The sequence below is a fragment of the Zootoca vivipara genome, chromosome 1 (assembly GCF_965207765.1).
Source record: "Zootoca vivipara chromosome 1, rZooViv2.hap1.1, whole genome shotgun sequence".
Taxonomy (NCBI): Eukaryota; Metazoa; Chordata; class Lepidosauria; order Squamata; family Lacertidae; genus Zootoca; species Zootoca vivipara.
The window spans coordinates 112,363,092-112,388,968 of NC_142582.1; the positions used below are offsets into that span (position 1 = coordinate 112,363,092).

The 25,877-nt window shown below is 40.4% G+C and overlaps 1 protein-coding gene across 4 annotated transcripts; it reads left to right on the forward strand.

Annotated features, from left to right (window-relative positions):
- Positions 1-25,852, forward strand: TDP1 (tyrosyl-DNA phosphodiesterase 1). Of its 4 annotated transcripts, XM_088655114.1 has the most exons (17): positions 2-1,143; positions 2,307-2,350; positions 3,129-3,184; positions 4,110-4,206; positions 4,804-4,838; positions 5,049-5,110; positions 5,334-5,409; positions 8,532-8,624; positions 10,564-10,734; positions 11,055-11,133; positions 12,690-12,875; positions 13,326-13,374; positions 14,031-14,097; positions 14,859-14,966; positions 18,354-18,456; positions 19,019-19,127; positions 25,362-25,852. In XM_088655114.1, exons 1-17 carry the CDS (start codon positions 606-608, stop codon positions 25,433-25,435), a joined length of 1,947 nt encoding a protein of 648 aa, XP_088511240.1. In that variant the 5' UTR covers positions 2-605; the 3' UTR covers positions 25,436-25,852. The 4 variants fall into 4 exon arrangements, 2 of the variants coding, with proteins under 2 accessions (XP_088511240.1, XP_034957800.1); XR_009557277.2 differs by lacking the exons at positions 5,049-5,110; positions 5,334-5,409 and having other exon boundaries at positions 1-1,143; positions 14,859-15,579; XR_015946550.1 differs by lacking the exons at positions 5,049-5,110; positions 5,334-5,409 and having other exon boundaries at positions 1-1,143; positions 14,863-14,966.
- Positions 25,853-25,877: the final 25 nt, after the last annotated feature.

A 25,877-nucleotide genomic window follows, 5' to 3' on the forward strand; every position in this document is an offset into this window, starting at 1 on the left:
TCGTTCTATAATAGGGCCGCCCCTCGCGGTTCTGGTTCCTCCACGTTTCCCTGAACTCGCTTGGCTCAAAAGCCCCGGTTGCTTTGAGGAGCTTCTTTTCCTGTTTTTTTTCTCCTTCCTGCATGAGAGAATGGCGGCCTCCGCAAAGGGATAGCTCTGCAGGGCTCCTCCCAGGACACCGTCCGTTTTCGGTTACAAGAAGCGACCCAAACTCTTCCACTGCGGTGTTTCTTATGTCAGCCGCTCTGAAAATAATAATAATAATAAAATAGGCGCTTGAGTTTAGCGTTTTTTTAGACGCCCAGTAGGTGAACGCGCCAGCTTCACCCGGGGCAGCCCTTTAAAAAAAAGATATTTTTGAAAGGTCACCCGTGGCTAACTGGCCCTTTAAGGTATAGGAAGAAAGAGCAGGTTCCGACCTGGAGGTTCACTGGTCTTGAAGGGAAGAGAGTGTGGGCTGTGGAGGAGAACGTGTGAAAAAGCGAAAACAACAGAAAAAGTGAAAGGGGTGGTCATGAGGAGGTGGGCATAGTAACCCCTGAGCTCCTCCTAGGTATCACCCCTGCTCCCCACCTCACCCACCCTGACCCTCCTGGCACAGTATCATGTCTCAGGAAAGTGAGCATGGCAAATGGACAGTGTCTAGTAGCGATGATGAGAGTGCAGGGGAACAAACGAACAGCGAGATGCCGTCCACCTCTTTGCTGCAGCAAACTGGGCAAGAGAAGGGTCCCCGTTACCCTTGCTCAGAGGCCAGGAAAACTGCTCACAAAAGAAAAGCATCTCCCCTGAAACATAACGATGGAAGCTTTCCGCAGGAAGTGGCCCTGGCTCAGAAACAGAAGCCCTCTCAAGAAGGTTTAGGATGGTGCCTTTCCAGTAGTGATGATGATGAAGACGATGATCTGAAAGAGCGAAGGGGGAAAGAAGGTGCAGCAGCTGGAGTCAGGCAGGGAGAGCGTTGTGCTCCTAAGGGGATCCTATCAAACCATAAACTCCCACCAAGCCACGAAAAAACAGAGCCGTCTGACAGAGTACAAGATGCTTGGGATCTATTAAATGGAGGAAACCCTTTCAGATTCTTCCTCACTAAAGTCAAAGGGATTAAGGCAAAGTACAATTCTGGATCGCTGCACATAAAAGGTAAGTAATGGCATGCTGGGATTGTAGTACAGTAAATGCATACACATTTTGGGTGTTAGCTTTTTCTAAGAGATGGTATAAATGTTATTGCAGATGGTATAGGCATAGCAGTGTAATGTGTGAAACAAATGAAAGATTGCAGTGGTCAGAAAACTAGCTTGTGATTCACATACGTGTACACCATTTGATTACTTATCTTTGCTGACTAGCAGTGGTTTCATTGAAAAGCATAGCATTTTAGGTGATACTAAAGCTCTAGCAGGTGTTTGTATTCAGTAAAGTCTCTGACCACGGACTCCTGAATAAGCTTAGTAGTTTGGGGATAAGAGGACATGTCCTCTTAGGAATCACTAACTGGTCACAGAAGAGGAAGGAGATAATAAATTGAAAGTTCTCATAATGGAGGGATCTGTGAAACAGGATCACCTGAGTATTGGGAGCTCTGCTTTTAACTTTGTTCATGAATGTCCTGTAGCTGGGGGGTGATCCTGAGGTTGCCTGGTTTTCAGACAACACCGAAAGGTTCAAAATGGTAAGAATAAAAAGGTACGGTGAAAAGCTCTGAAAAGCATCTTTTCAAAATATGTGACCGGAGATTAAAATGACCAATGGCATTCATTGTAAGGTAAAGGGACCCCTGACCATTAGGTCCAGTCATGACCAACTCTGGGGTTGCTTCCAGGTCATGTGGCCAGCATGACAAAGCCGCTTCTGGCAAACCAGAGCAGCACATGGAAACGCCGTTTACCTTCCCGCTGTAGCGGTTCCTATTTATCTACTTGCATTTTGACGTGCTTTCGAACTGCTAGGTTGGCAGGAGCTGGGACAGGTGAAAAGCTCTGAAAAGCATCTCTTCAAAATATGTGACCGGAGATTAAAATGACCAATGGCATTCATTGTAAGTGGGACAAAAAAACCTAACTCCGTATAAACACCTAGGGCCTGAGTGTATGGGATAGTGGTAGATAATTTGATGAATATGTTGGCACAGTGTGCAGCTTGTTAAAGAACAAATAGTAGTTTACACTTTTGTGAGGTAGGCTTGTTTTCAGTTACATGTCTCAACCCTGAATTTGACTTATGGTTAATGTTGTTAAAACAAATTTGCTGGCGTGTATTTCAGTAGAAATGCTTATTTACAAAACTTTAAATTTTTATGACAGATATTTTGTCTCCCCTCTTTGGGACTCTTGTATCTTCTGCTCAGGTAACTTTATACATTCATGTTGCTATTTTAAAACACAATGCAGTACCACTTGTTCCCTTACCCATGGGATTTGCAGGGGCATTTAAGGGAGTTTTCTGACCATGCTTATAAGTTTTTGGTCAGCTTGTTTGCCCATTTGGGGGTGGGAATCAAACCCCGTCAGGAAATACCATTATTAGGACCAACTAAAATGTCAAAAATAAGCTTTTCAGAGGAAAGGGTATAGTGAACCTTAAAGCTTGCTGACTTTTGTGACATTTTAACTGGTCCTAATGAAGGTTTTGCCCCATCATAGCTTTCTGCTGAGCATGATTTGTCTTAATATTTGGGAACAGGTTTCAATTTTTATTTTCCTCTTTAAACCTTTTTATGCATGTAGTTAGATAATTTTTTGCTGTGTTGGATTGATTTTTTTTGCTAATGCTGCAAATACCTTGAAAATAAATGGGACAGCCTATAATCTTACAGTGTGTGGCAGATGAAACCTAATTAATGTGCAGCAGCAAAAACCTTTCTTAAGCATCTCCTGCATTTTAAAGGTGCTAGTTACATGGGTAAGCATTTTCTTGCTTAGTGTGTATAATGACTCCTATAATTAGGAACTAAAAATCTCTCTAAACCAACTGTCCCCCAACCTTGGGTCTCCACAAGTTGAGCTACAACATCTGGGGAATCTAAGGTCGGACAAGGCTGCTCTAAACTTTCAGTAAGTGGGGGAAAGTGGGGAAAAATAGCACACAGGTTCTAACTATTCCTTCTTTTTCTCTTAATGACAAAGTTTAACTATTGTATAGATGTGGAATGGCTTGTCAAACAGTATCCAAAGGAATTCAGGTATGTTTCTTTGAGAGGAGCTCCCTCTTGTAGTGCTTTTCTTCTTCACGTTTCTGTTTTTATTTATTTATTAAATAAATATATATACCACCCTTCATCCAAAGGTCTCAGGGCAGTTGACAAGATTATGAACTTTTCTTAAAGTTCAATTGAATGGACATAAAAATGGTCTAGGTTACATACTTCTTGTGAGATTAAATTTATTGTAATGATGTGGTTAGTTTTTAGAGATTTCATCTCCATAAATTTATCAGTGATGAGTAATGGAATCTCCATGTTCAGCGGCAATATACTGTACCACTGAATATAAGTTGCTGGATAATAATAGTGGGGTATTGTCTTCAATTTTTGGGACTGAATCTGCAGGTCTTTGACATTCTTAACTGCATTCTTTTATGTCTGTAACAGTGCTAACTGGGCTGTCTTGCAGCCATGGTTTGCATATCTGTTTCAAACTTGTGAGGGCCATCCTGGTTCTAACCATGGTTTACAGGGACATAATGTGTTCCCCTGGTTGAAGTATTTATTTCATAAAATTTATGTACCACTGAAGCAAATAAAACCTCAAAGAAGACAATGAAAACGAGTGAAGGAAGATGCATGGGGGAAGGAGGGTGAGGGAGTCCACATTACACTCCCAGTCATTCAATCACATGACTGACATAGGAAAGGGATGTAGCTCTATGATAGAGTATTTGCTTTACATGCAGATGGTCCCAGATTCAATCCCTGACACTCCTTGTTCGGCTGGGAATGTCCCTTGTCAGAAAACACTTTTTTTGAAAATCTTAAGAGGCGTTTCCTGTTGGAGTTGGCAACACATACTTCTAGCATAATTAAGCAGCTTATAGACAGTAGTTCAGCTGGAGCTTTGTGCAGTCCTTATCACCAGTGAGTTGTCTAATGAAGTTTCCTTTGCTCTAAGGGACAAACCTTTATTAATAATCCATGGGGAGAAGAGAGAATCCAAGGCTGCACTACATGAACAGGCACATCCTTATAAAAATGTTCGCTTATGCCAGGTAATTATTCTTATCTTGCCTGCATATTGACAAAAGATAAACTATTCTCTTCTATAGCCTTACCCCACCTGGTGCCCTCAAGGTGTTTTGAACTACAGCTTCTTTCAGTCCTAGTCAGCATGACCAAAGGTTGAAGATGATGGGAGCTGCTGTTCAAAACATCTGGAGGGCACCTGGTTGGGGATGGCTGTTGATCCTCAATTCGGTAAGGAGGACTATATTTATGGCAATGTTACTTACCAATTGGGAAATATTTTTATTTGATCAGAGTTCTCCATTTCCCTGTGGCCTCTCACATACCTCTCTTGAGTCTTCTATATGCAGCCTAAGATATTTGAAGCTATTATGGAACAATTGGCAATAGAGAACAGCATGCAAAATCTGTAGATTGACTTTTAGAATTTGAAGATTACATATACCTGTACTGTACTGTATAGTATTGGGTGAGACGGCTGTAGTGTAATATGTGTTGTGTCCACCAGGGAGCAGTAAGCCAAAGCAAAATAGAAAACTGTTCCTAAAACATTGGCAGTACTGTATAATATTAAGAGTTTCTATACTGGAAAAGACTTTTTAAAAAAGGTATCTTTATTTCAGGCAAAGTTGGATATTGCCTTTGGAACACACCACACGTAAGTAATCTGTATTATATTGGGGAATGTCAGTTATGGTAATAACTAAGGAACTATTTCCTTAGAGAGGAAGAGGGGGGAATAAATGATTTTAAATAGATAAACAGTAATAATTAAATCTCAGTATAATAGAAAAAGTTCTGACTGTTTACAGCTTGGGATGTATCTGTGCTCAAAGCAAGAGGATGATTGACTCTCAACTTATTCTAGTGGCAGTCTCTCATGCCTCATGGAGTGCTGCCCCAGAGGGTCCCCACCTTTGGGGAATTGTCTGCAGCGGGAAGTAGGGTTGCCAGACTCAATAGTGGACAGGACTTCTGTGCCTTTTAATTGCCCTGCTCTCTTTTGAGTCTGGAAACCTTAAAGAGAAACCAGCAGACCCTTTGCTTGGAAATTAAACAAAGGGTCTGCTGGTTTCTCTTTAAGGTTTCCAGACTCAAAAGAGAGCAGGGCAATTAAAGGCACAAAAGTCCTGTCCACTATTGAGTCTGGCAACCCTAGCTGGAAGGGAAGAGCTGAAAAGCCCCGTGTGTTCACAGCACACAAGGTGTGGCCCTTTAGATTTGTTCAGGTAATGAAAGAAGGCGAACAAAAGTCTTGAAAATGAAGTGTCCCATTGCAATTGCACCTTGATTCTGTTATGTACCTTAAATCAGCCTTGCGAATAGGTGCACAGAAGTTACTAGCTATGGTTGTCAGCTTTCTAGTCTTTTCCTGATCTTGTGCCTTTAACACGCAGAACCTTATTAAGCAAGTGAAGCTTTCTATATATATCTTTTGGGGGGATAAAGTGTTGGGGAAATATTCACCTGCTTAATTTCTGCATATCGGTTAGGTAAGGGAGAGGACCATTAACCTTATTGCTAGCCCACAGCTGTCACTGCCTAACAACTCCTCTGGCTGCCTGTTGCAATTAAGTGGCTATTTAAAAGCCTGTGCATTGTCTATATGGCCTTTTGTGTTAAATTGTGTTTTCTGTGTACAGCATTGTAACAGCACAAAGGGTGGTCATGATCTTTCTAACGATGCTAAGAAGTGGCCTACGTGTTGTCATGTGGATGTAGCCACAAATTCTGGTTCCAAATTCTCCCCCCTTCCTTGCCGTAACATCTAGGAACACTTGCCATGTGAAGCAGCAGCATGAGTACATGACTTTCCCTGCCCTTAGGCTACATTATTGGCTGTTCCTTGGGGGGGGGGCACTCACAACATGATTATATACTTCATTGCTGCACAATTGGAAAACTAAAACAGTTTTACCACAGCATTTCTATTTCATAAAAGAAAAACTTGTGTTGTTCAACCCACCCAACCCTGCAAACCAGGTAAAACACCAGCACCCCAAAAAACCCCAAAATGCACACCAAAGTAGCACCCTCCAGAAAGAGGCAACCCACCCATGAATGCCTTTAATAGCACCCTCACTTTCTTCAGAAGTAGTATTTCAATAGTCTTTCAGACCTTGATTGTTTGCTGTGCACTATAGCATACAGTTTGTTCAATTTATGAGTAAGCTATTGTTGTTTTTCAACTTAATGTGTTCATATCGTTAGCAATGCTATTATGTGTGGTCTTGGAATGAGTCAGCATTATGAGCTAGGCATATTTTTTGCCATTTTCCCTCGCAAGTACCAGTTTCTAAGGCAACCTGGCTCTTGGAGGGGAATAAGCCAAGGCAACACATGGCATGCTTTTTGTTTAGCATTCTACTATAATTTACTTAATGAAAGTTTTAAAACAAATGACATGGAAAATATGGTAGTTACACCAACAGGAAATGACAATGGTGGACCTAATTAACAATATTTCCTTTTTAAATAATAAAAGACAATATGAGTAGATTTTTTGAGAAGGATAGGTAATTGACTTTTTAATATATAATTTGGGTTGGGGAGGCCTAGTGAATATTGTCCTAGTGAGCAAAAAAAGATAGTCAGTGCTTTTTAGTAAGGGTGGCTGCCCAGAATATCTCCCTCTATTTAAAGCCTGTTGTGACCAAACACATTTTCATGGCAGTTAATCAGGTTATCATTGGCTAGTAGTCATGATGACTCAAGGTTAAGGCACAGCATGCTTCTGAATACTATTTGTTGGGTGGGGACAACAGTGGGAGAGGACTGTTGTCTTGCTTGTAGACACCTTGCTGGTATCTGTTTGGTCATTGGAATACAGGGTGCCTTCCTAGTTTGGCGTTCTTATTCTTTCACGTGGAAGTGCTGCGTGCTGTTGTGTCCTCAGCAGTCACAAGGGCCAGAAAAGTAGCAAAAATAAAACCCATGCTTCCTACTTTCCCTGAAGAGAATAAAATGCTATTGTTCTGCACTTCTAGTCATCTAGTCTATTTGTTTTCAGGGAGTGGATAGCTCTGTCTGTCTGTCCAAGAGATGTTACAGCAGATACACGAACAGCTGCTGGTATAAATTACTTCATTGCCAGATTTAGGGTGGTGCAGGTGGTTCCCCTCCACAGGGAGCCGAGCTGAGGGTTAGGCACTTGAGAGCATATGCAGAATGGAAGGCAAGGGCACTTTTTGTCAGAATGCGCTCCTGGGGGGGGCAGACCCCCAGTACCTCTGAGCGTATCCGGGAAGGCATTCCCTTTCACTCCAGAGTGCCTCTCTGCGACACTCCTCCTTGGAAAAATGCACACAGTTCTTCTGGCATTTTGCAGCAAGAAGGAAACATCCATAGGTCTAAACTATGTTTTATTTACAATATATACAGAGGATCCATAAGCACGTCTGTGTTCTCCAGGTTCGGCAGAACAAGACCTAAAACACACACTGCAGAAGTGAAAGTACAATCCAATAACACTCTCAGATGGAAGAGATAAGACAGTCTTCCATTCCCGCACTCTTCTCAGACAATTCATGTGAGTCACACCAATCATACTACCCTGCATCGTCTACACAAAATCCTAACACTTTTAACAAACTCTGTTCCAAAAGAAATCATTGTGTAAAAAATAAATGGGGGGGAGGGTAAGTTTTGTCCTCTCTTTGGCACCATATTATGAAAGTCCGCCCCTGACTTCATCCTAGCAATGTGGCCTGGGCACCTACAATAAAAACTGTATTTGTTAGTATCCACTTGTTATGAATGTACCCCTTATGATACCGTGCAGTTTCACCCAAAACTTAATGTTTATCACCTTCCTAGACAGATAATCCACCCACTAGCTGTGCCTTGCTTTTATTGTTTGATCTTGTCTAATTCAGTGCTCTCTCTCTAAATGCCTGTTCAGAACTTCCTCTTTACCAGACTAATGGAAAGAATTAGTGTTGATTGTCAGCAGCACCATGTGTTAAACAGCACGGTGGACGCAATAGAGCTCTAAGGAACTCTGTATCAGAAATGCCACGGGTCTGAGCAAAAGTCCTCCAACATCACCTTAATCATTCTTGCCCCATTCTTCTTAGGGAGGATGGCCAAGGCAGATTCAGTTTCATAACTAGGTCAAAATCCAGACTGAAACTGTTCAAGATATATAGTTGAGTGTTACCACCAGATTGAAGAAATATTTTAATAGCCATAGAGTCAATGTCCTCGTAAACATATTTATAGCTATAATATAAAGTATTACATCTGAAGACACCCTGAATGCACTGAAGTTGCATTTGCACATTTGAGCCCTCTTTCATTTTTGCTGTATTTGGTGCTCCCTTCCCATAATACTTACAACACTTTTGTATAGGAAAATGATGTTGTTGCATTACGAAGAAGGGCTTCGCGTGGTGATACATACATCCAACCTTATTGACGATGATTGGTACCAGAAAACACAAGGGTAAGAAAGTTATTATAATATAATAATAATTTATTATTTGTACCTGGCCCATCTGGCTGGGTTTCCCCAGCCACTCTGGGCGGCTTCCAACAGAGATTTAAAATACATTAAAACATCAGTCCTTAAAAACTTCCTTAAAGGACTCTTGACTTCCATAGCAAATGTTAGAATATATTATTATTATTATTATTATTATTATTATTATTATTTATTACGGTAGCTTTATATACCACCCTTCATCGTGAGATCTCATGGCAGCTCACAGAACAAAATAGTATGTTGTATGACTCTCATTTGTATCATTGGGTTTTTGAAAACCTTGTATATTGCATGTATTTAATGTATATACGTCCAGGATTTGCAGAGGTTATGCACAACCACTCACTGTTTAGAACGGCATTTAATATTGTGGTTTATGGCTACAGGGCATGGATTATTTCCTCTTTAATGGTCTCTGGGCTGCCTTATTTCCCAGAGGATCCATTGTTGGCTTGCCTCAAATGCCTTCCATTGTAAAACCCAGTGGCAAACTTCCAGACCAGACAATGGTACAACTAATAAGCCCCATTCCTTATCCAGTGTAGAATCTAATGTAGATTTCTTTTTGAAATTACACAGGATGAAGTATTTCAAAATAATGAATTGTAGATTTATTACTACCTTATCTGTATTTTGATCGTAGATGATATGATGTCCAAAACAATAAGTGAAAGTATGATTGATTACTGCATGATTTCTAAAGTAGAGATCTTCTTCCACAACCCTACCAGCAAAAATCCAGGAATGTATTCCACCATTGAATAATGTCAGTAGTCTCTGGGCACCACTTCACTCTGTTCATTGGTATGCCTCAAGGAGATTGTTCTAATGAATTCTATCTACAGTGAATTTTAAGATTTCAGCTTTTACAGGGAATTGTCAGTCTTGGACTGTTTCATATTTATAAATATAAATAGTGGACCCCTAGTTAGTTTATTGCTCTAATAACTTAAGTTCACCTTGAGACGATAGTTGCTTGGGTCAGGCTGCTTAGAAGTCATAAAATGCACTTTTTACGGAGTGCATTTTTACAGAGTGAGTTTTTTTCTTTATAAAACATACTTACTTTTCCTACTGTATTTTTAGCAGGTGGGTAGTAAAGTGAGATTTGATTCTAAGTCAAATTTCTAGTTTCTTTCCTGATACCGAAATTATACCGATATTCTTGTGAGAAACAAAGAAAATATATCAATGACATTGTGGATAGACTTGAGTGATACAAGAACTCTATTTGTTGGCAATAGCCAATGCAGCTCATATTGGAAAATTTTCTACATAGCTAGGGAAGGTCCTGTCTCTTCAGTGGAACTATAATATAATAACTGTATTGTTATCAGAGGTAAAAGTAGCATATTACAGAGTTATCTACCACATAATGTTTCACCTGTTGCTACTTGCCTTTTTGTATCTGCTACTAGGATATTCAAACAAAGGACATATTTAGGCAGTTTTCAAAGCTGGCTAAATTCCTCAGCTGCCCAGAGAAGATTTAGGGAGCATTAGGAAGGAGAAGAGTGGGAAGTCCGGTTGCACGAATGAACAGCATTCTGTGCATGCAACAACTTAGCTGAATCTTGCTTCAAGATTTGAAACATTTTCCAGATAATTAAGCTTGGATATTTCCTTTAAATAAGGGCAGAATAAGCCAGTTCCCTGAGCTTTGCTTTTGAAAGATGACGCACCAGAATTGTAAAAAAGAGAGAAAAGAATGGAAACTTTTATTCTTTGAATTTGATAGAAATTAACTCTGCTCCATGAAAGCATTTTCTATAACATGTTAGGGCAAGATCCAGCATTAGTTGGCTATCACACTGCGTCTTTAACAAAAACCATTTGTTGTTCTAAATGCAATATAATCATTTGGTGATACATCAGCCATTCTTTTACTTCTATCTTCCAGAATATGGCTAAGCCCTCTGTATCCAAAACTGCAACTTGGAGCTGCTGAGTCTGCTGGTGAATCTCGTACAAATTTTAAGTGTGACCTAATAAGCTATTTGAGGTCTTACAGTTCTCCTACTCTCAATGAATGGGTTGAAATAATCAAGCAGCATGATCTTTCAGAGACAAGGTACATAATCTGAGAGGGGTTACTTTTACAACGAATGGCACTGAATTCTTATTCCTGGCTTGCTTGTCTTTTTTTTAGCATGTTGAGAAGGTTAGAGGGAAGGGGTGTAGTGAGAATGGAGCAGTGATAAAATTACGGTTCTAACTGAAAGGTGGTTGCATTTTTAAAAAATCATTTTCTCTTTGCATGTTGGAACAATTTAACTAGGCATCATCATCTTTGAGAAGACTTAATGCATGATAATAGTGCAATTAGGAAAAGCACTGTAACCTTTACCATAATTCAGCATGCTTTTATTTGTTTCTACATCTTTTGTGTAGAGTATATCTTCTTGGGTCAACTCCAGGTCGATACCAAGGCAGTGAAAAAGAGAAATGGGGTCATCTTAGACTTAGAAAGGTACTGGATTTTTATGCTTATCCCTCTAAGGATGCATTGTTGAAGCTCTTCTTTTTCAAGTCTTGCCTCCAGTAGTTCTTTGTTGACAGTGGAAACTGACAAGGAGGGAAAGGTGCATCTTCAAATGGTGGTTCAGGGTAGTAGCATGTCTCTAACTTGCTGCACAAATGTAAATGGAATTTCTATAAAATACCTTGATATTAGTGTTACTCTTCCAGTGTAGAGAGTTAGAGTACAACAACAGGAAGCTGCCTTCTGTGCTGAACACTGAGGGAATTGTGCAGTTTGAGAAACTATCTTGCTAACTGGGCTATTTGGTGGTACACATAATAGAAGGTAGTGGCAGCTTACATTCAGCAAAAAGAATTGCAGAGAAGACCAGAGAAGTGTGTGGCCAGAGAAGACCATACCTCCTGATATAGCATGGAGATGAGAATCTTTAGCTTTCTGGGTGTACTAGAGACATTGACCATAGTGAGGTATTGAGGGATAAGCTTTTGTGAGTTGGAATGTTCTTGGTCTGATGTTCCACTGGTTTCTGAATCGTCATTGGTGTTCTGATATCTGTTGGGTCTGTGTAAAATGGCAGAAGAGGGCATTGTTGGTAGGTGATGGCACAAATCATATTGGAGAAATTGGGAGCAGATTACACTCTTAAACTAGATCCTGTGGGTTCATAAAACTACCGGTACAGTAGGTGTCTTTTCCCCGCTTACCCAGTGTGTCCCCAAGTATATGTAGGAGGAGACTGAGAGGAGATACGAAAGCCATCTTCAAATATCCAAAGGCCTGTAATGTGGAAGATGGAGAAAGTTTGTTTTCTCCTGCTCTAGAAGGGAGGACTCGAACTAGTGGTTTAAAATTACAAGAAAGGAGATTCCGACTAAACATTAGGAAGAACTTTGTGACAGTAAGATGTGTTCAACAGTGAGGAGGTTGTAGATGCTCCTTCATTGGGGGTTTTAAAGCAGAGGATGGATGGTTTAGTTGAGATTCCTGCATTGCAAGGGGTTGGACTAGATGATCCTTGGGGTCCTTTCCAACTTGGCAGTTCTATGGTTCTTTGTACCTACCAGCTTACCAGACTATGCAATTGTGAGACTAATTCATGGAATCTTATGCCAGGAGGCTCTTAATCTCAGGATCATGGGTTTGAGCCCCACATTGGGCAAAAGATTCCTGCATTGCAGAGGATTGGACCCTCACAGTCCCTTCCAACTTTGATTCTGTGATTCTGTAAGGTACCCAAGGATTTGGCCATTTTTGCTGTTAACGTAATAACATGATTTTCCTACTGTTTTTAAACAATGAGGGAACTCTGTCATGGTATTTTTAGGGAGAAACTAAGCATTCAACACAAATACCTATAATGAATCCATTGGTGGTAAAGGAGGGTTGGATGAGATTCTGGCCGAGTAGCTAATCAGATAATGACATCCTTCATAATAAGCAATCCCTTTTGTCATACTTCAGCTAATCAAGTGACTTTGTTCGGTCCAACTTGAATTGCCAAAGGTGGTGATGTTTTGTTCTTGTATCCAATTTCTCCCCAACAGCTTTTGAAAGAGCATGCAACACAGCTACCTGATCAGCATTCTTGGCCTGTAATAGGACAGTTCTCAAGCATTGGATCTTTGGGAGCTGATCAGTCAAAATGGCTGTGTTCAGAATTTAGAGACAGTTTGATCTCTCTAGGAAGCAACACAAAGACTCTGACAAATCATGATGTTCCTGTTCACCTGGTATTGCTTGCTTATTTTTATTGCTTATTACTTACTGCTTTAAAAAAAAACCACACATTTTCCTTCAAAACTTCAGCTAGCAGGTAATCTTCCAAATCCTTTTGAAGTTCTTAGAGTCAAATGCAGCGGAAGACAAATGTTTAAGCCTCATTGAACTCAATAGACTTTGGGCATTAAAAAATTCTCCGGAAGTAATGTATAACACCATACTCGTGTTGTATGCAAAAACTCACTGCTCGCTTTTATTTTATTTATTTTTTAAAGATTTTGAATTCTGAGAGGCTTACTTCGTTCTGCAGATCTTTTTCCAAGTAGGGATGTGGCTTAAGCTGTTTGCTACCATGTTACTTGGCACGAATGGCTTGAGTTTAATTGTGCTTCAATAGAGTATAGCTGTCAACTGAGCTACATTTATTATAGCTAACTAGTTATTACAATTTGTTACTTTAGGTTTACCCAACAGTGGACAACGTGAGACAGAGTTTAGAAGGTTATCCAGGTAAAAATGTATGCCTTTGGGTGCAGTGTAGAAAGGGGGTATTATAAAGTTGGGGAAAAACAACAGAAGGAGTTTCTAGAAGTTTCATGGTATTTTAAAACTTTTTTAAAAAAGAAATCTCTATTCTTTCTTTCAACCCCAATAATGGCTCCTGAGGCAGATCACACTTGAAACTTAATTATGTAATAAAATATCAAGAGCCTAAGAATATAAGATCAACACATTATGAGAAAGACAGAGTGGGAGGTGAGAATCAACACAAACCAAACGCCCATCAGAATGAAACTTTCCTGGCCTTGATCTTTTCATTTAAATACATTTATCAAACATGGAAGACATATTGCATAGTTGATTTATGCTCTGCTAATGTGAACTAGCAAGTTATTGCTGGCATTTTCCATGTCACTTCCAATTAACTGTTCCATCTTGATTATTATTTTTTATGTACTGCAGGTTCCATATCACATAATTGAAAATCTGCATATAGAGTATTCTTTAAAGAGGCTGAGATGTAAATTGCTTTTTAATATCCTACTAAATCTGGTTTTTTTGTGCATGTATAGGGAAAATTTGTGAATAATTCATTATTCTATTGTGAGAAACCATTTCAATGCCACACTTAACTATGAGTAATGGGTCTTTTCTTTCTCTCTAAGCTGGTGGTTCTCTTCCGTACAGTATACAAACAGCACAGAAACAGCTTTGGCTGCACTCTTACTTCCAGTAAGTAAAATGATCTCCTTATGATTTAATGACATTTTGGGTTTGTTTGTTTTTTTAAAAAAGATCCGTTACATTTGCAGGAGAAATAGGCATACAAACAAGCAAATCAGAGAAGCCTTGGAAAGTTCATTTTTTAATCTCATTGGATTGTGATGTACATTGAGTTTTCCTATATAATCTTTAAGCTTTCTTGGAAACTGAGGTGGCCTGATAGAACGGATGTTATTTTATGTCTTGATTGCAAAAAAAAGAACAACATCAGTAGACTAGACAGTGATGAGCGGCAACAATGTGCTCTTCCCTCTTTTGATTTTTTGTAAACATACATACATTCCTTGGTTTAAGTCAAGTGTAATTTGAATCCAGTGAATCTGTACCATTGAAGGGTAAAAGGTTTAGTTAATTGTGACTGGGATCTAAATGCATTGTGCCCATTGACAATTCTTGCATGTGAGAGTGCTGGTGGGGTGCTTAGCAATGAGGCTAAACCTGCACAGTTGATCATTATCAGGTCATATGCTCTAGGAATGGTTGCAGAATGCTGCTTTGCAAGAAGGGCATAAACCATGTTTGAAGACTTTCCCTGTGCATACTGAAAATAGATGTGGATAGCCACTTCAAACTTTGTACACACTTATCTATAACATGGGGATTGGCCTTTATTTGAAACTTGGCAGAAATGATTGGGAATGATGTGAATTTGAAAACATCTTAATTAAGGTTTAACCTAAAACTTCCCTTTTCATTTTTTAATACTTGAGCAAGTGGTCAGCAGAGACATCTGGTCGTAGCCACGCAATGCCGCACATTAAGACTTACATGAGATCATCTCCAGACTTCCAGAAGGTTGCATGGTTTCTAGTTACAAGGCAAGTCTTCTGACTTCTTTTGTATTTCCTCCAGAACAGCTGCTTTGATCATTTGACCCCTCTGTCCTCTTTTAATTAAAATAGGTAGCAATTTTGGTGTTTTTCCTTCTTTCTTGTTACAGGTACCGTGTTTCCCCCTTTTTAAGGCGTAGTCATAAAATAAGCCATAGCAGCATTTCTAAGCATTTGAGAAATATAAACCGTACCCCGAAAATAAGCCATAGTGATAGGCGCTGTGCGGAAGAGAGCACTGAGCTCCCTGAGTCAGCAGCAGCAACGCCGGCCGCAGCAGTGTTTGCTGAGTCCTTTCTTGCTTTTGGGACTTGGTTACTGTGCTGGCTTGGGATGGTGTGTGTGCAATTGCTGTTGCTGCTTCGTGTTTTTCAGCTGGATTCTCTGGATTCTAAGCACTCCCCCCCCCCCCCCGTTTGTTTGTGAAGCAGCACTCGGCTGCAGCCCCTGCCTCTCCCGATGGCTGCATTAATGCGAGGCTGGAGTTGATCGCTATCTCCTTTTCCATTTCTTTTGTCTTTGAGCACCCGGCCCCGCCCCCTCTCCCCTTCGTGGAATGAAGAACGGAGTTTTAGCAGCATTTCCTCATTATAAAAAAAAGGTCAGGAACTTTTACTTTAACCTCAAAAATGGGATATTTCCTCTCTCTAAAAACAACTCTGACCTGAACACCAATAAAACGGGGGTAGATCACCTCCAGTTTATAAATCCGCAAGTAGATCGCAGTCTCCTGGAAGTTGGGCTCTATACTTTGGCTGATTGCAAGCCTTTGCATCTTTAAAAAACAAAAACCATGCGCTTCTCAGTCTTAATTTTCCTTTAATTCATCCCCCTATACCCTCCTCCAACCATTGCCTCCTTCCATTCCTTACCCCCCTCCCTCTCTCCCCACTTCCCTCACTCCTGTGCGATCTCATTTAGTCATATAATTGCTTTTTCTGTTGTGTTGTCTATTTTATATTTAATATTATTACCCTTTATGATGTTATTTTTTCCCTTGCGATAATTATTTATTTTTTATCTTTAACTAACTTTCCTTTCCATATTTTTCCATATATAACTCAACACTTTCCCATTCCTTCTTAACTCTTTGGATAGAGTGCCCCCCCATTATTGTTGTTAATTTTACAATTCCTGGATTTTTTATGGAACCGAACAGCTCGGGTGCTTCAGAATGTGCCTTCTGTTGCTACAGGGCTATGGGGCTTCACTATTTGACCCCCCCCCCAGGTTGGGATTTTTAAAGTAGCTCTGTGGGTCCCAGGGCGCAGAATCACCCCCGATCCTTTCCTTTGTCTAAACAGACCTCTTCCCCCCTGACTTTGGAAGGCTGTGCTTCAAGGGTGATACCAGGGTTTTTTTAAGACCTGCGCCTCTTAAGGATTGTTACGGTCCATAACTTCCATTGCTTTCTACAGGGTTGGGGGTTTAAAGCACTGCCACCCCCACCCCACCCTGCAGGCGCTCGGAACTGGCAGCGCCAACAACGCGCCCAGCAATGTGCAGAAGAGAGCACCGAGCATCCTGAGCCAGTGGGTCCCAGTTGTACCAGCCCTTTTTTTTAAAAAAAAAAGACACCCCCTGAAAATAAGCCACTGTGTGTTTTTTTGAGGGAAAAAAGTTATAAGACGGTGTCTTAAAAAAGGGGAAACACGGTAGGTAGCCGTGTTGGTCTGAGTCGAAGCAAAATAAAAAAAAATTCCTTCAGTAGCACCTTAAAGACCAACCAAGTTTTTATTTTGGTATGAGCTTTCGTGTGCGTGCACACTTCTTCAGATACACTGGAAACGGAAGTGTAAGGCCCATATATATATATATATATATATATATATATATATATATATATATACACACACACACACACAGAGGGTGGTGGGGGTGGGTGGGGATGGGTGATGGGCTGATGGGAGTGGTAAACCTGTGGATGGCTGTTAACGGCTGCTGATGGCTGCAATTAGTCCTAGGGGGGAAAAACAAGGACTGAGGCGCTAAAGAAAGCTTGATCATGCATAATGAGATAAGAATAGTGGTGTTCTGTTATTTTCTTTTTTGGGTCTGTCTTGCAGCAGGTTCTCTCTAGGTATCAGTCTGGCTCTGTTGATCTGTTGTTTAACTTCATCAGGTGGATATTTCAGTTCTAAAAAGGTTTGCTGTAGATCTCTTAGGTGAGATTCTCTGTCTGTAGAGTTGGAACAGATGCGGTTGTAACGTAGGGCCTGGCTGTACAGATCCTCACAAACCGAGCCAGACTGATACCTAGAGAGAACCCAAAAAAGAAAATAACAGAACACCACTAGTCATCACATACAGCTCCCAAGTTAAAACAGTACAACGCATCATCAGAGATCTACAGCCTCTCCTGGACAATGACAGCTCCCCTTCTCAAGCTCTGGGAGGAAGACCTTTCATTGCCTACAGACAGCCACCCAATCTTAAACAACTCCTCACCCACAATAATACAACCACCAGACTTAACATGGACACTGGTACCAGAGCCTGCAATAAACCCAGATGCCAACTTTGCTGCCACATACACCCGGACAACATCATTACTGGCCCCAACAACATCCAACATACCACCTCAGGCCTATTCAATTGCTCATCTTCTAACATTGTGTATGCCATCAAATGCCAACAGTGCCCTTCAGCTCTCTATATTGGACAAACAGGACAAACCCTACGCCAAAGGATAAATGGACATAAATCTGACATCAGGAACCAGAAGACAGAGAAACCAGTAGGAGAACACTTCAACCTCCCAGGACATTCTATACAAGATCTCAAAGCAGCTGTTTTATTACAGAGAAATTTCAGGAACAGACTGGAAAGAGAAGTTGCTGAATTGGAACTAATTACCAAGCTTAAAACCATGGAGCCACCTGGGATGAATAGAGACATCCAATTCTTATCTCATTATGCATGATCAAGCTTTCTTTAGCGCCTCAGCCCTTGTTTTTTCCCCCTAGGACTAATTGCAGCCATCAGCAGCCGTTAACAGCCATCCACAGGTTTACCACTCCCATCACCCATCCCCACCCACCCCCACCACCCTCTGTGTGTATATATGTGTGTGTGTGTGTGTGTGTGTGTGTGTGTGTATATATATATATATATATATACATATATATATATATATACATATATATATACATATATATATATATATATATATATATATATATATATATATATACGGGCCTTACACTTCCGTTTCCAGTGTATCTGAAGAAGTGTGCATGCACACGAAAGCTCATACCAAAATAAAAACTTGGTTGGTCTTTAAGGTGCTACTGAAGGAATTTTTTTTATTTTCCTTCTTTCTTGTGAGTCTCAGAAATGGGTGATCCCTCTTTCATTGAGTTTTTCTCTCTCTAGTGCCAATCTTTCTAAGGCTGCTTGGGGAGTGTTTGAGAAAAATGGCACACAGCTGATGATCCGATCATATGAGCTAGGAGTCCTCTTCCTGCCATCAGAATTTGTGAGTTTATCTGATTCCATACAGTATAATGCTTCATTTAGTGAATGCAATCAAGTCTTTTTATGTATTCATAAAGACATATAGACCATTATGACATCAGTCCATAAGGCAATGTGCATCTGTATCACAATTCCAAAAAGTTGCGAAACTGCCCTTTTGAAGTCTTGTGCAGTTTGGAACAAGGCTTTTACAAAACTAATAAAATGTCTGTTTCTTTAGTTTGGATGAGCTATTTAACACCTAGCCAAGATCTATTCAGAGTAGACCCATTTAAATGAATGGACATAAGTTACTCAGGCTCTTTAATTTCAGTGTGTCTACTCCCAGTATGACTAATGCTGGATACAGGGCTATATGTTGTAGCTGCTAACCAGGGAGCCCATCACAGTGATATAAATGTGGTCCCAAGGAATACAGAATGGAAGAAGGAAATGTAAGCAGAATATATGTTTGTGAGCTTCATGGATATTTTCTGATGAAAGGAAGTGAAGTGATGCGATTGAATGTAACATCACCCCTCTCTCCCTCTCTCTCTCTTTCTCTCTTTCTTCACTTTTCACAGGGCTTGGATGAAGGCTACTTCCAAGTGAAGGAAAACATGTTTTCTGATGAGCCGGTGTTATCGTTTCCTGTACCTTATGATCTGCCCCCAGAGAAGTATGAAAGCAAAGGTAAGATGTCCTTCTCAAATGTAGGGGGAAACCGACAAGTACCACACTTGAGCAAAATATCTTTTTATTCTTTGGCACCTGCCGGGGGGGAAACTATAATCGCTGGTGGGAGCTAAGGGAGATGGTATCTAGAAAGTGAGACTAACCCAAAAGAGATGGATGTAAGTAATTCTTAAAGTACCAGAATTGTCTGGCTCTTAAACTCCACTCAGAAGAAGAAGAAGAAGAAGAAGAAGAAGAAGAAGAAGAAGAAGAAGAAGAAGAAGAAGAAGAAGAAGAAGAAGAGTTTAGATTTAAAAGCCTCAGGGTGGTCGTCATAGATCTGTCCAAGTGTTGTTACAATGATGGGCTGAGCTTGGAAGAAGAATGGGACACAAGTAGCAACAAATAGAATAGCCTTTCAATCTTTGATAGGCCGGTCCTATGATTCCGTTTGTGCCAGGTAGCTTATATGCTTAAATCAGGCATTCAAAAATGTATGGCCTTCCCCTCCCTTGCATACCTGTATGGGTGCCTTGCAAATTCATTTACAAGAATGTGACATTGGGCTTCCAGGTGGGTGTTTGTCTCTGAGGTATCTATGAGAGGTCTTAAGAAAGCATAATACTTTCATCCTTCCTGTATTTGTTTGCCTTTGCTTGCTGCTTGTACAAAATGTTACCTTTCCACTATGTGCCCTTCCATCATGTTATCTTATAAAACAAATCCCACGTATGTCACCCGAGGTCTCTGGAATCATAAAGGGAGAGAGTGCTGTTAGCAAGCTGTATTTCATTGTTTGGACTTCTGTATTCCTGATGGTGATATGATTAGCTACAGCACCAATAGGATTCTTTTCCTCCCGTCGTTATGTGGTGTGGCTAGGATCTTCACTGGCTCTGCTAGAATATTTTAATTTATGCCTCCTCTTATTCAGGTGTAACATTTTGCTTGGACTAGTCCCCAGTGAGCATAGCATTTCAACCGCTTCCTGCTTCTTGCTCAGCTCTGCCAAGTTTCTGCTCTTCTGCTAGCAAATCCTGCTGTACAGAGAGAAATAAGACTTCTATACCTCCTGATGGGATGCTTAGATGCTGCTGTGATGGAATATTGGGGTGTTGTTGTTGTTGTTGTTGCAAGTATAACTTTGTGCTCCACCAGCACAAAGGGAGAAAATGTGTGCAAGTTAAGGAAAGGATTGTACTGAAAGTTTCATTTACTGTTGTCAGGCAGTTTACCTCTTTGATTACCACTGATGCAGGCTGCCAGCCTTGGTCCCATTTATTGAACAATCTCGCTTATGGAGAACTCTAGATTCTTCATTTCCTGATTTTGAGAGGAGCTGGCTAGCCTCCGCCGTCTTATTCTTGGCAGTGAAAAACATTGTAAATCCACAGTTTCAGAAATTGACCTGCTATATGGCATTGTCTCTCTTTAAAATCATTGCAAATTGCTGCATTTGCAGGAAGACATAATTCCACGGCTTCCTATTATGTGCATTTTGAGAGGAGTGTTCTATTCTGGCTGATACAATCAAATGTTGCTTTGTTCATTGTGCAGTGGATTAATATACTTAAGATGAAATGCTATGTCTGTTTTACAAATGGGTATCGTCACACTGTGCAGAAGGAGCAAAGAAATGTGAAGAATTGTTGCTTTCCCTTCATTTTGAAGCTGGATTTTAGCATGTCTTTATGTGCATTAGAATTCTGCTAGTGGGGTAGCTTTTCAAAAGTTGGTACATAGAATTGCAAAACCCCTGAGGGTCTCTGAGAGGATTCTTTTCGAGGAAAGGCTTTGAAATTGGCTTTTCCCTTCTTCTCCACCCTCCTCTGGTTTCCAGTAAGCAAAATCTTGCACAGCTGCCAAAGGGCCGCAAGATTTTATCCAGCGAAGTATCTCAAGAAACCTGAAGTGCTAAGTCCTAGCAGAGCATAATGTTTTCAATATAAGGTGTTCCTGTTGACAGCCCTTTAGATCTGTTGGGAAGCACAATCAGTTGAGCACAATTCAAAGTGTTGGTGCTGACCTTTAAAGCCTCTGTCCAGTATACCTGAAGGAGCGTCTCCACCCCCATTGTTCTGCCAGGACGCTGAGGTCCAGTGCCGAGGGCCTTCTGGCGGTTCTCTCATTGCGAGAAGCCAAGTTACAGGGAGCCAGGCAGAGGGCCTTCTCGGTAGTGGCACCCGCCCTGTGGAACGCCCTCCCACCAGATGTCAAAGAGAAAAACAACTACCACATTTTTAGAAGACATCTGAAGGCAGCCCTGTTTTGGGAACCTTTTAATGTTTAATAGACTATTGTATTTTAATGTTCTGTTGGAAGGCACCCAGAGTGGCTGGGGAAATAATTTGTTTGTTTGTTTATTTATTATGCCTAAGTTAAGTTGACAATGCAGTTATGCAGCTCTACATCCTGTGGAGAAGTATTATTGAAAGAAATCGAACAGGACTTTAAGCTGTACACTCAGCTCTGCAAAATCTTCATTGTTTTCTTGCTGTGGACCAGAGCTGTACAACTCAGGACTACCATGAAAAAGCAAGCAGGGGATATACCAATATGTGGGGTCTCCCTTTGAAATGGTTAAATACAGGGTGAGTCCTTTAAAAGAGGCCCCGTGTATACAGAGCACACATGTTCCACGGGGCCTCTTTTAAAAGACTCACCCTGTATATGTCTGCATACTTTGCTTCTTCCTCTTTGTGTCTTTTCCCTGCATATCTATTACACCCTTTTGCTTCCTTTCCTGTGAAAGCATAGGGTTTGAAGTGTGACACCTCTTTGTAAAGCTCTATGAATAGCTACTGGGAAGTCTAAAAGTGTTAAAAACAGCAACACAACTTTGAGAAAAGGTAGACAGAAATAAAGCCCTGCTATAGACCTGTTAGACAGGCCTAGCTAAACACTAATTTTTCTAAGGTGCTATCTCACACTCCTTAAGGCAGTATAAATAAATGTTAATGAATGGTTTTAACATTTTTCAATTCAGTAACTTTGTCTAAATCTTCAGAGAAAGTTGTATTAGTCAGATTTTCTTGCATGTTAAAATAAGGCCATTTTTCATTAGCAAATGAGAAGACCATAGAAGGCTTTAGTTTGTACCAGGCATAGGCAAACTTGGCCCTCCAGATGTTTTGTGACTACAACTCCCATCATCCCTGACCACTGGTCCTGTTAGCTAGGGATGATGGGAGTTGTAGTCCCAAAAACATCTGAAGATCTGAGTTTGACTACCGTATGCCTGGTTTGTACCATAACTAGAATGAATGCAGTTTTCTTTTTCCCCCCTTTTTATCTTTTTTTTTTAATATGAATGCAGTTTTCTAGTGCTGTTCTGCTGTACGTAATGTACTGCTGCTGTGTGAGGTTTCCAGATTGCTTTGCCATTTTTGCAGCACACATTGCCTATTGTTGCACGGTGTATCCAAGGTATTAATTGTTAGCAGTGACCTTGGCATCACTTAGATACTGTAACTTGGCTTCTATTGGACAACCCTTGTGATAGTCTGTAATCAACCTCCTGAAGCTTCGCCAAAGGAAGAATCTTTGTTGCAAACAAACTCCAATGCCCTGCACTGTATGTAGGCTTTGAGGAAGGCCTGCAATGGGGACCTTGCTGGTTACTTAGAGATTACATGCTCCCTCAGCTCCTGCTTGGTCATCTTTGTTTTTTAAACATTGACCCTCTGTTTGACTTCACCGAATTGTCTCTCTCCCTGCCTCCTAGCGGCTCAGTAGAAGACGAGTAGAAACATGGCAGGAATCCTTGGTTAGCAAAGCTGCACACACTTAAATAGATTCTATAAAGACTGTAAAGATTCTGCATTATTGGGCGTTGTATTTTGGATGTCTCCAGTCCGTGTATTGTAGCAACCACTAAAATGACATGTAGACTGCTGAGAGAATCGGAACGGCAAAATCGCACCGGAATAGAAGGGAAAGTGCTATAGCTGCAAGTAGAGACCTGTTTCCTTCTAGCTCAGCCACCTAAGAAAAACCTGCTGGATCAGGCCAATGGCCCATCTAGTCCAGCATCCTGTTCTCACAGTGGCCAGCTGGATGCCCGTGGGAAACCTGCAGGCAGGACCTGAGCACAAGAAGGCAACTGGTAGTCAGAAGCATTTGCTGTCTCCAACTGTGGAGGCAGAGCATAGCCATAATGGCTAGTAGCTGTACCGTAGATAGATTTATCCTCCATGAATTTGTTTAATCCCATTTTAAAGCCACCCAGGTTGGTGTCAACCATTGCCTCCTGTGGGAGAGAGTTCCATAGTCCAACTATGCAACTGTGTGAAGACGTAGTCTCTTTTGTCGGTCCTGATTCTTTTAGCATTCAGCTTCATTGAATGTCCACGAGTTGTAGCATTACAGGAGGGGGGGAGCTTTTCTCTGCCCACTTCCTCCCTGCCATGCATAATTTCATAAACTATATATCATGTCACCTCTCAGTCACCTTTTCTCTAAACTAGAAAGTCCAAAATGCAGCAACTTTTCCTCATAGGGGAGTTGCTCCTCAACCTTGATCATTTTGGTCCCCCTTTCTTCCCTTTATACCTGTGTTTATTATTGATCCCATTTACTTCATTGATTTATTTCCTGCCTTTCAAGGTAACACATTTCCGAAGAAACTTGCAACACAAATAAAAACGATAGTATGGAGCAATTACATTTATCGTCAGAAAGCTTTTAAAATGTTAAGTATATGTGACAGCTTAGAGCACTAAGAGTTATTGATAGGAAGCCTGATGGAACCAAAAAGTCTTGGCAGTACTTCCAAAGACATCCCCTGTATAAAACTGAGAGTAAATTGGTAATTTTATAAATCCTATTCAATAACAATTTTTTTCAAGGGAATGAATAGCAGTTGAAATCAAAACAACACAAAATTAGTAAAACTAGAGGAGAAAACTATGCAAAACAATTATATGAGCTACAATAAAAGCTGTATTGACATTTTTTTTTAATATAGAGTGTTGGTTATAAGTCCCTGCCCTTCTATGAAGCCCTCTGAGTTGCCTTGGTTAACCAACTTTACAAGATTATTGCGAGAAAGGGTTTGGTACAAATTTATTTTTAAAAATCGTAGTTGAGCTATTTGTGCACTTGTGGAAATTTCAGGTACTAATAGTCTTGCTGCAGTTACATCAATCAAATTGTACCCGGTATTCCTTCTGCTCTAAGGTGTCATGCAGTTCTGACCTTTCTTTACAAATGAATTAATGTTCTCTGTACCTGGTTTCACAAAACTATCCCAACCCCTGAACTTCCCTGCTCCACCTTTTGAAGTGTAGAAATATTCTTTGTGCATTCCAGTTTCTCCCCAATGCTGTAGGCTTGGTTTGAAGTAGGGTATTAAAAGGGCTATAAAAGTATCCCCCAATGTCTGAGGGCTGTAACAGTAAATGGATTTGGTAAGTATTGCTTAGGTGGATTGTGTCTTACAGCCCATTAACCATTCCTAGCATCTAAGATAAAGCTAAGCTGAAAATGAAATATTGCAGATTCTGACAAAGCAAATATACATATTCAATATATTGATTAATGGTCCAGTTAGTGCCCTTGGCTATGCGCCCCAACACTTAACTTTGCTATAAGAGGGTGATGCTCCTAGGGACGAACTGCTTGTGTAAATTTTGATTATAAAGATCAAAGCTTAATCATACCTTAAAGATTTCATCACCAAACTTGACACAAGGCTTCTCAAAGGAACGGCAGTAGGTTTCATTTCTGTTTGGATGATGGGTGCCATTCTGAATCACGATGATGGACAAAAACTTCATTTTGACATGACTTTGGTTTTTGACATAGATTGTGTGTCTTGAGACATCAATGCCAAACATGACACAAGGGTTCGCAAGGTGGGAACAGTGGTCATGTTTGGGTGCCAGGTGCCATTTTGAATCAAGATGGCAGATGAAAACTTGACTTTGGATTGACTCCACCCAGAGTTTGGTGCGAAGGGTTCAAACTCAGATTGCACTGTCCATTTAAAAATCACAATATTTTTTGGTTTCTAAAAATAACTGGGCAGCGCCGGGCACTCCCCACTAATGAAGCTATAAAGGTCAAAGCGAATCATACCTCAAACAAGTTTCTGAGTAGCAAAACCTCATTTCTAAAGGTTAATAGCTCTTGAAAAAATGAAGTGGCTGTGAAACGTCTAACTCCTATCAAAATCTAGGAATGGAAGGTCTAATTTAATTTTCTCAGTTTTGTATCTGTGGTGTAAATCTGTCCGTTTCTTCCTTGTTGCAGATCGCCCGTGGATTTGGAATATTCCCTACACCAAAGCACCTGATACACATGGAAATATGTGGGTCCCTAAATGAATAGCCCAAGTTCACCCTGAAACTTTAAATATGAGCCGATTCATATACCTGTGGGACTTGGTTTAAAACCTGTGGTTTTAATAACATGGACTTTTACACAGGATGGAAACTAGCTTCTCTTTTTTTAAAAAGTACATTTTTTATCGATTGAAAACATTTTGGATAAAATAATGGGCATGTAGATTAATATTGTTAGAGCTTATGATAATACAGTGCTTTTAAAACTGAATTTATAAACATCATTACTCTATTTTGAAATCACCATGTCAATTGGGTCAGACTTTGTACTGAGCCTGAATATTTTCAACCCTGTTCCTTCTTTATCCTGGAAACAGTGGCCCTGATGAAGGAGAAATTTGTGCAGAATTGAAATAAAGTAAATAAAAGTTCTTGGTTTCTTCAGTCATCAAAGTATGAGCTTAGGCTTCTCCTCTTTCCTGAC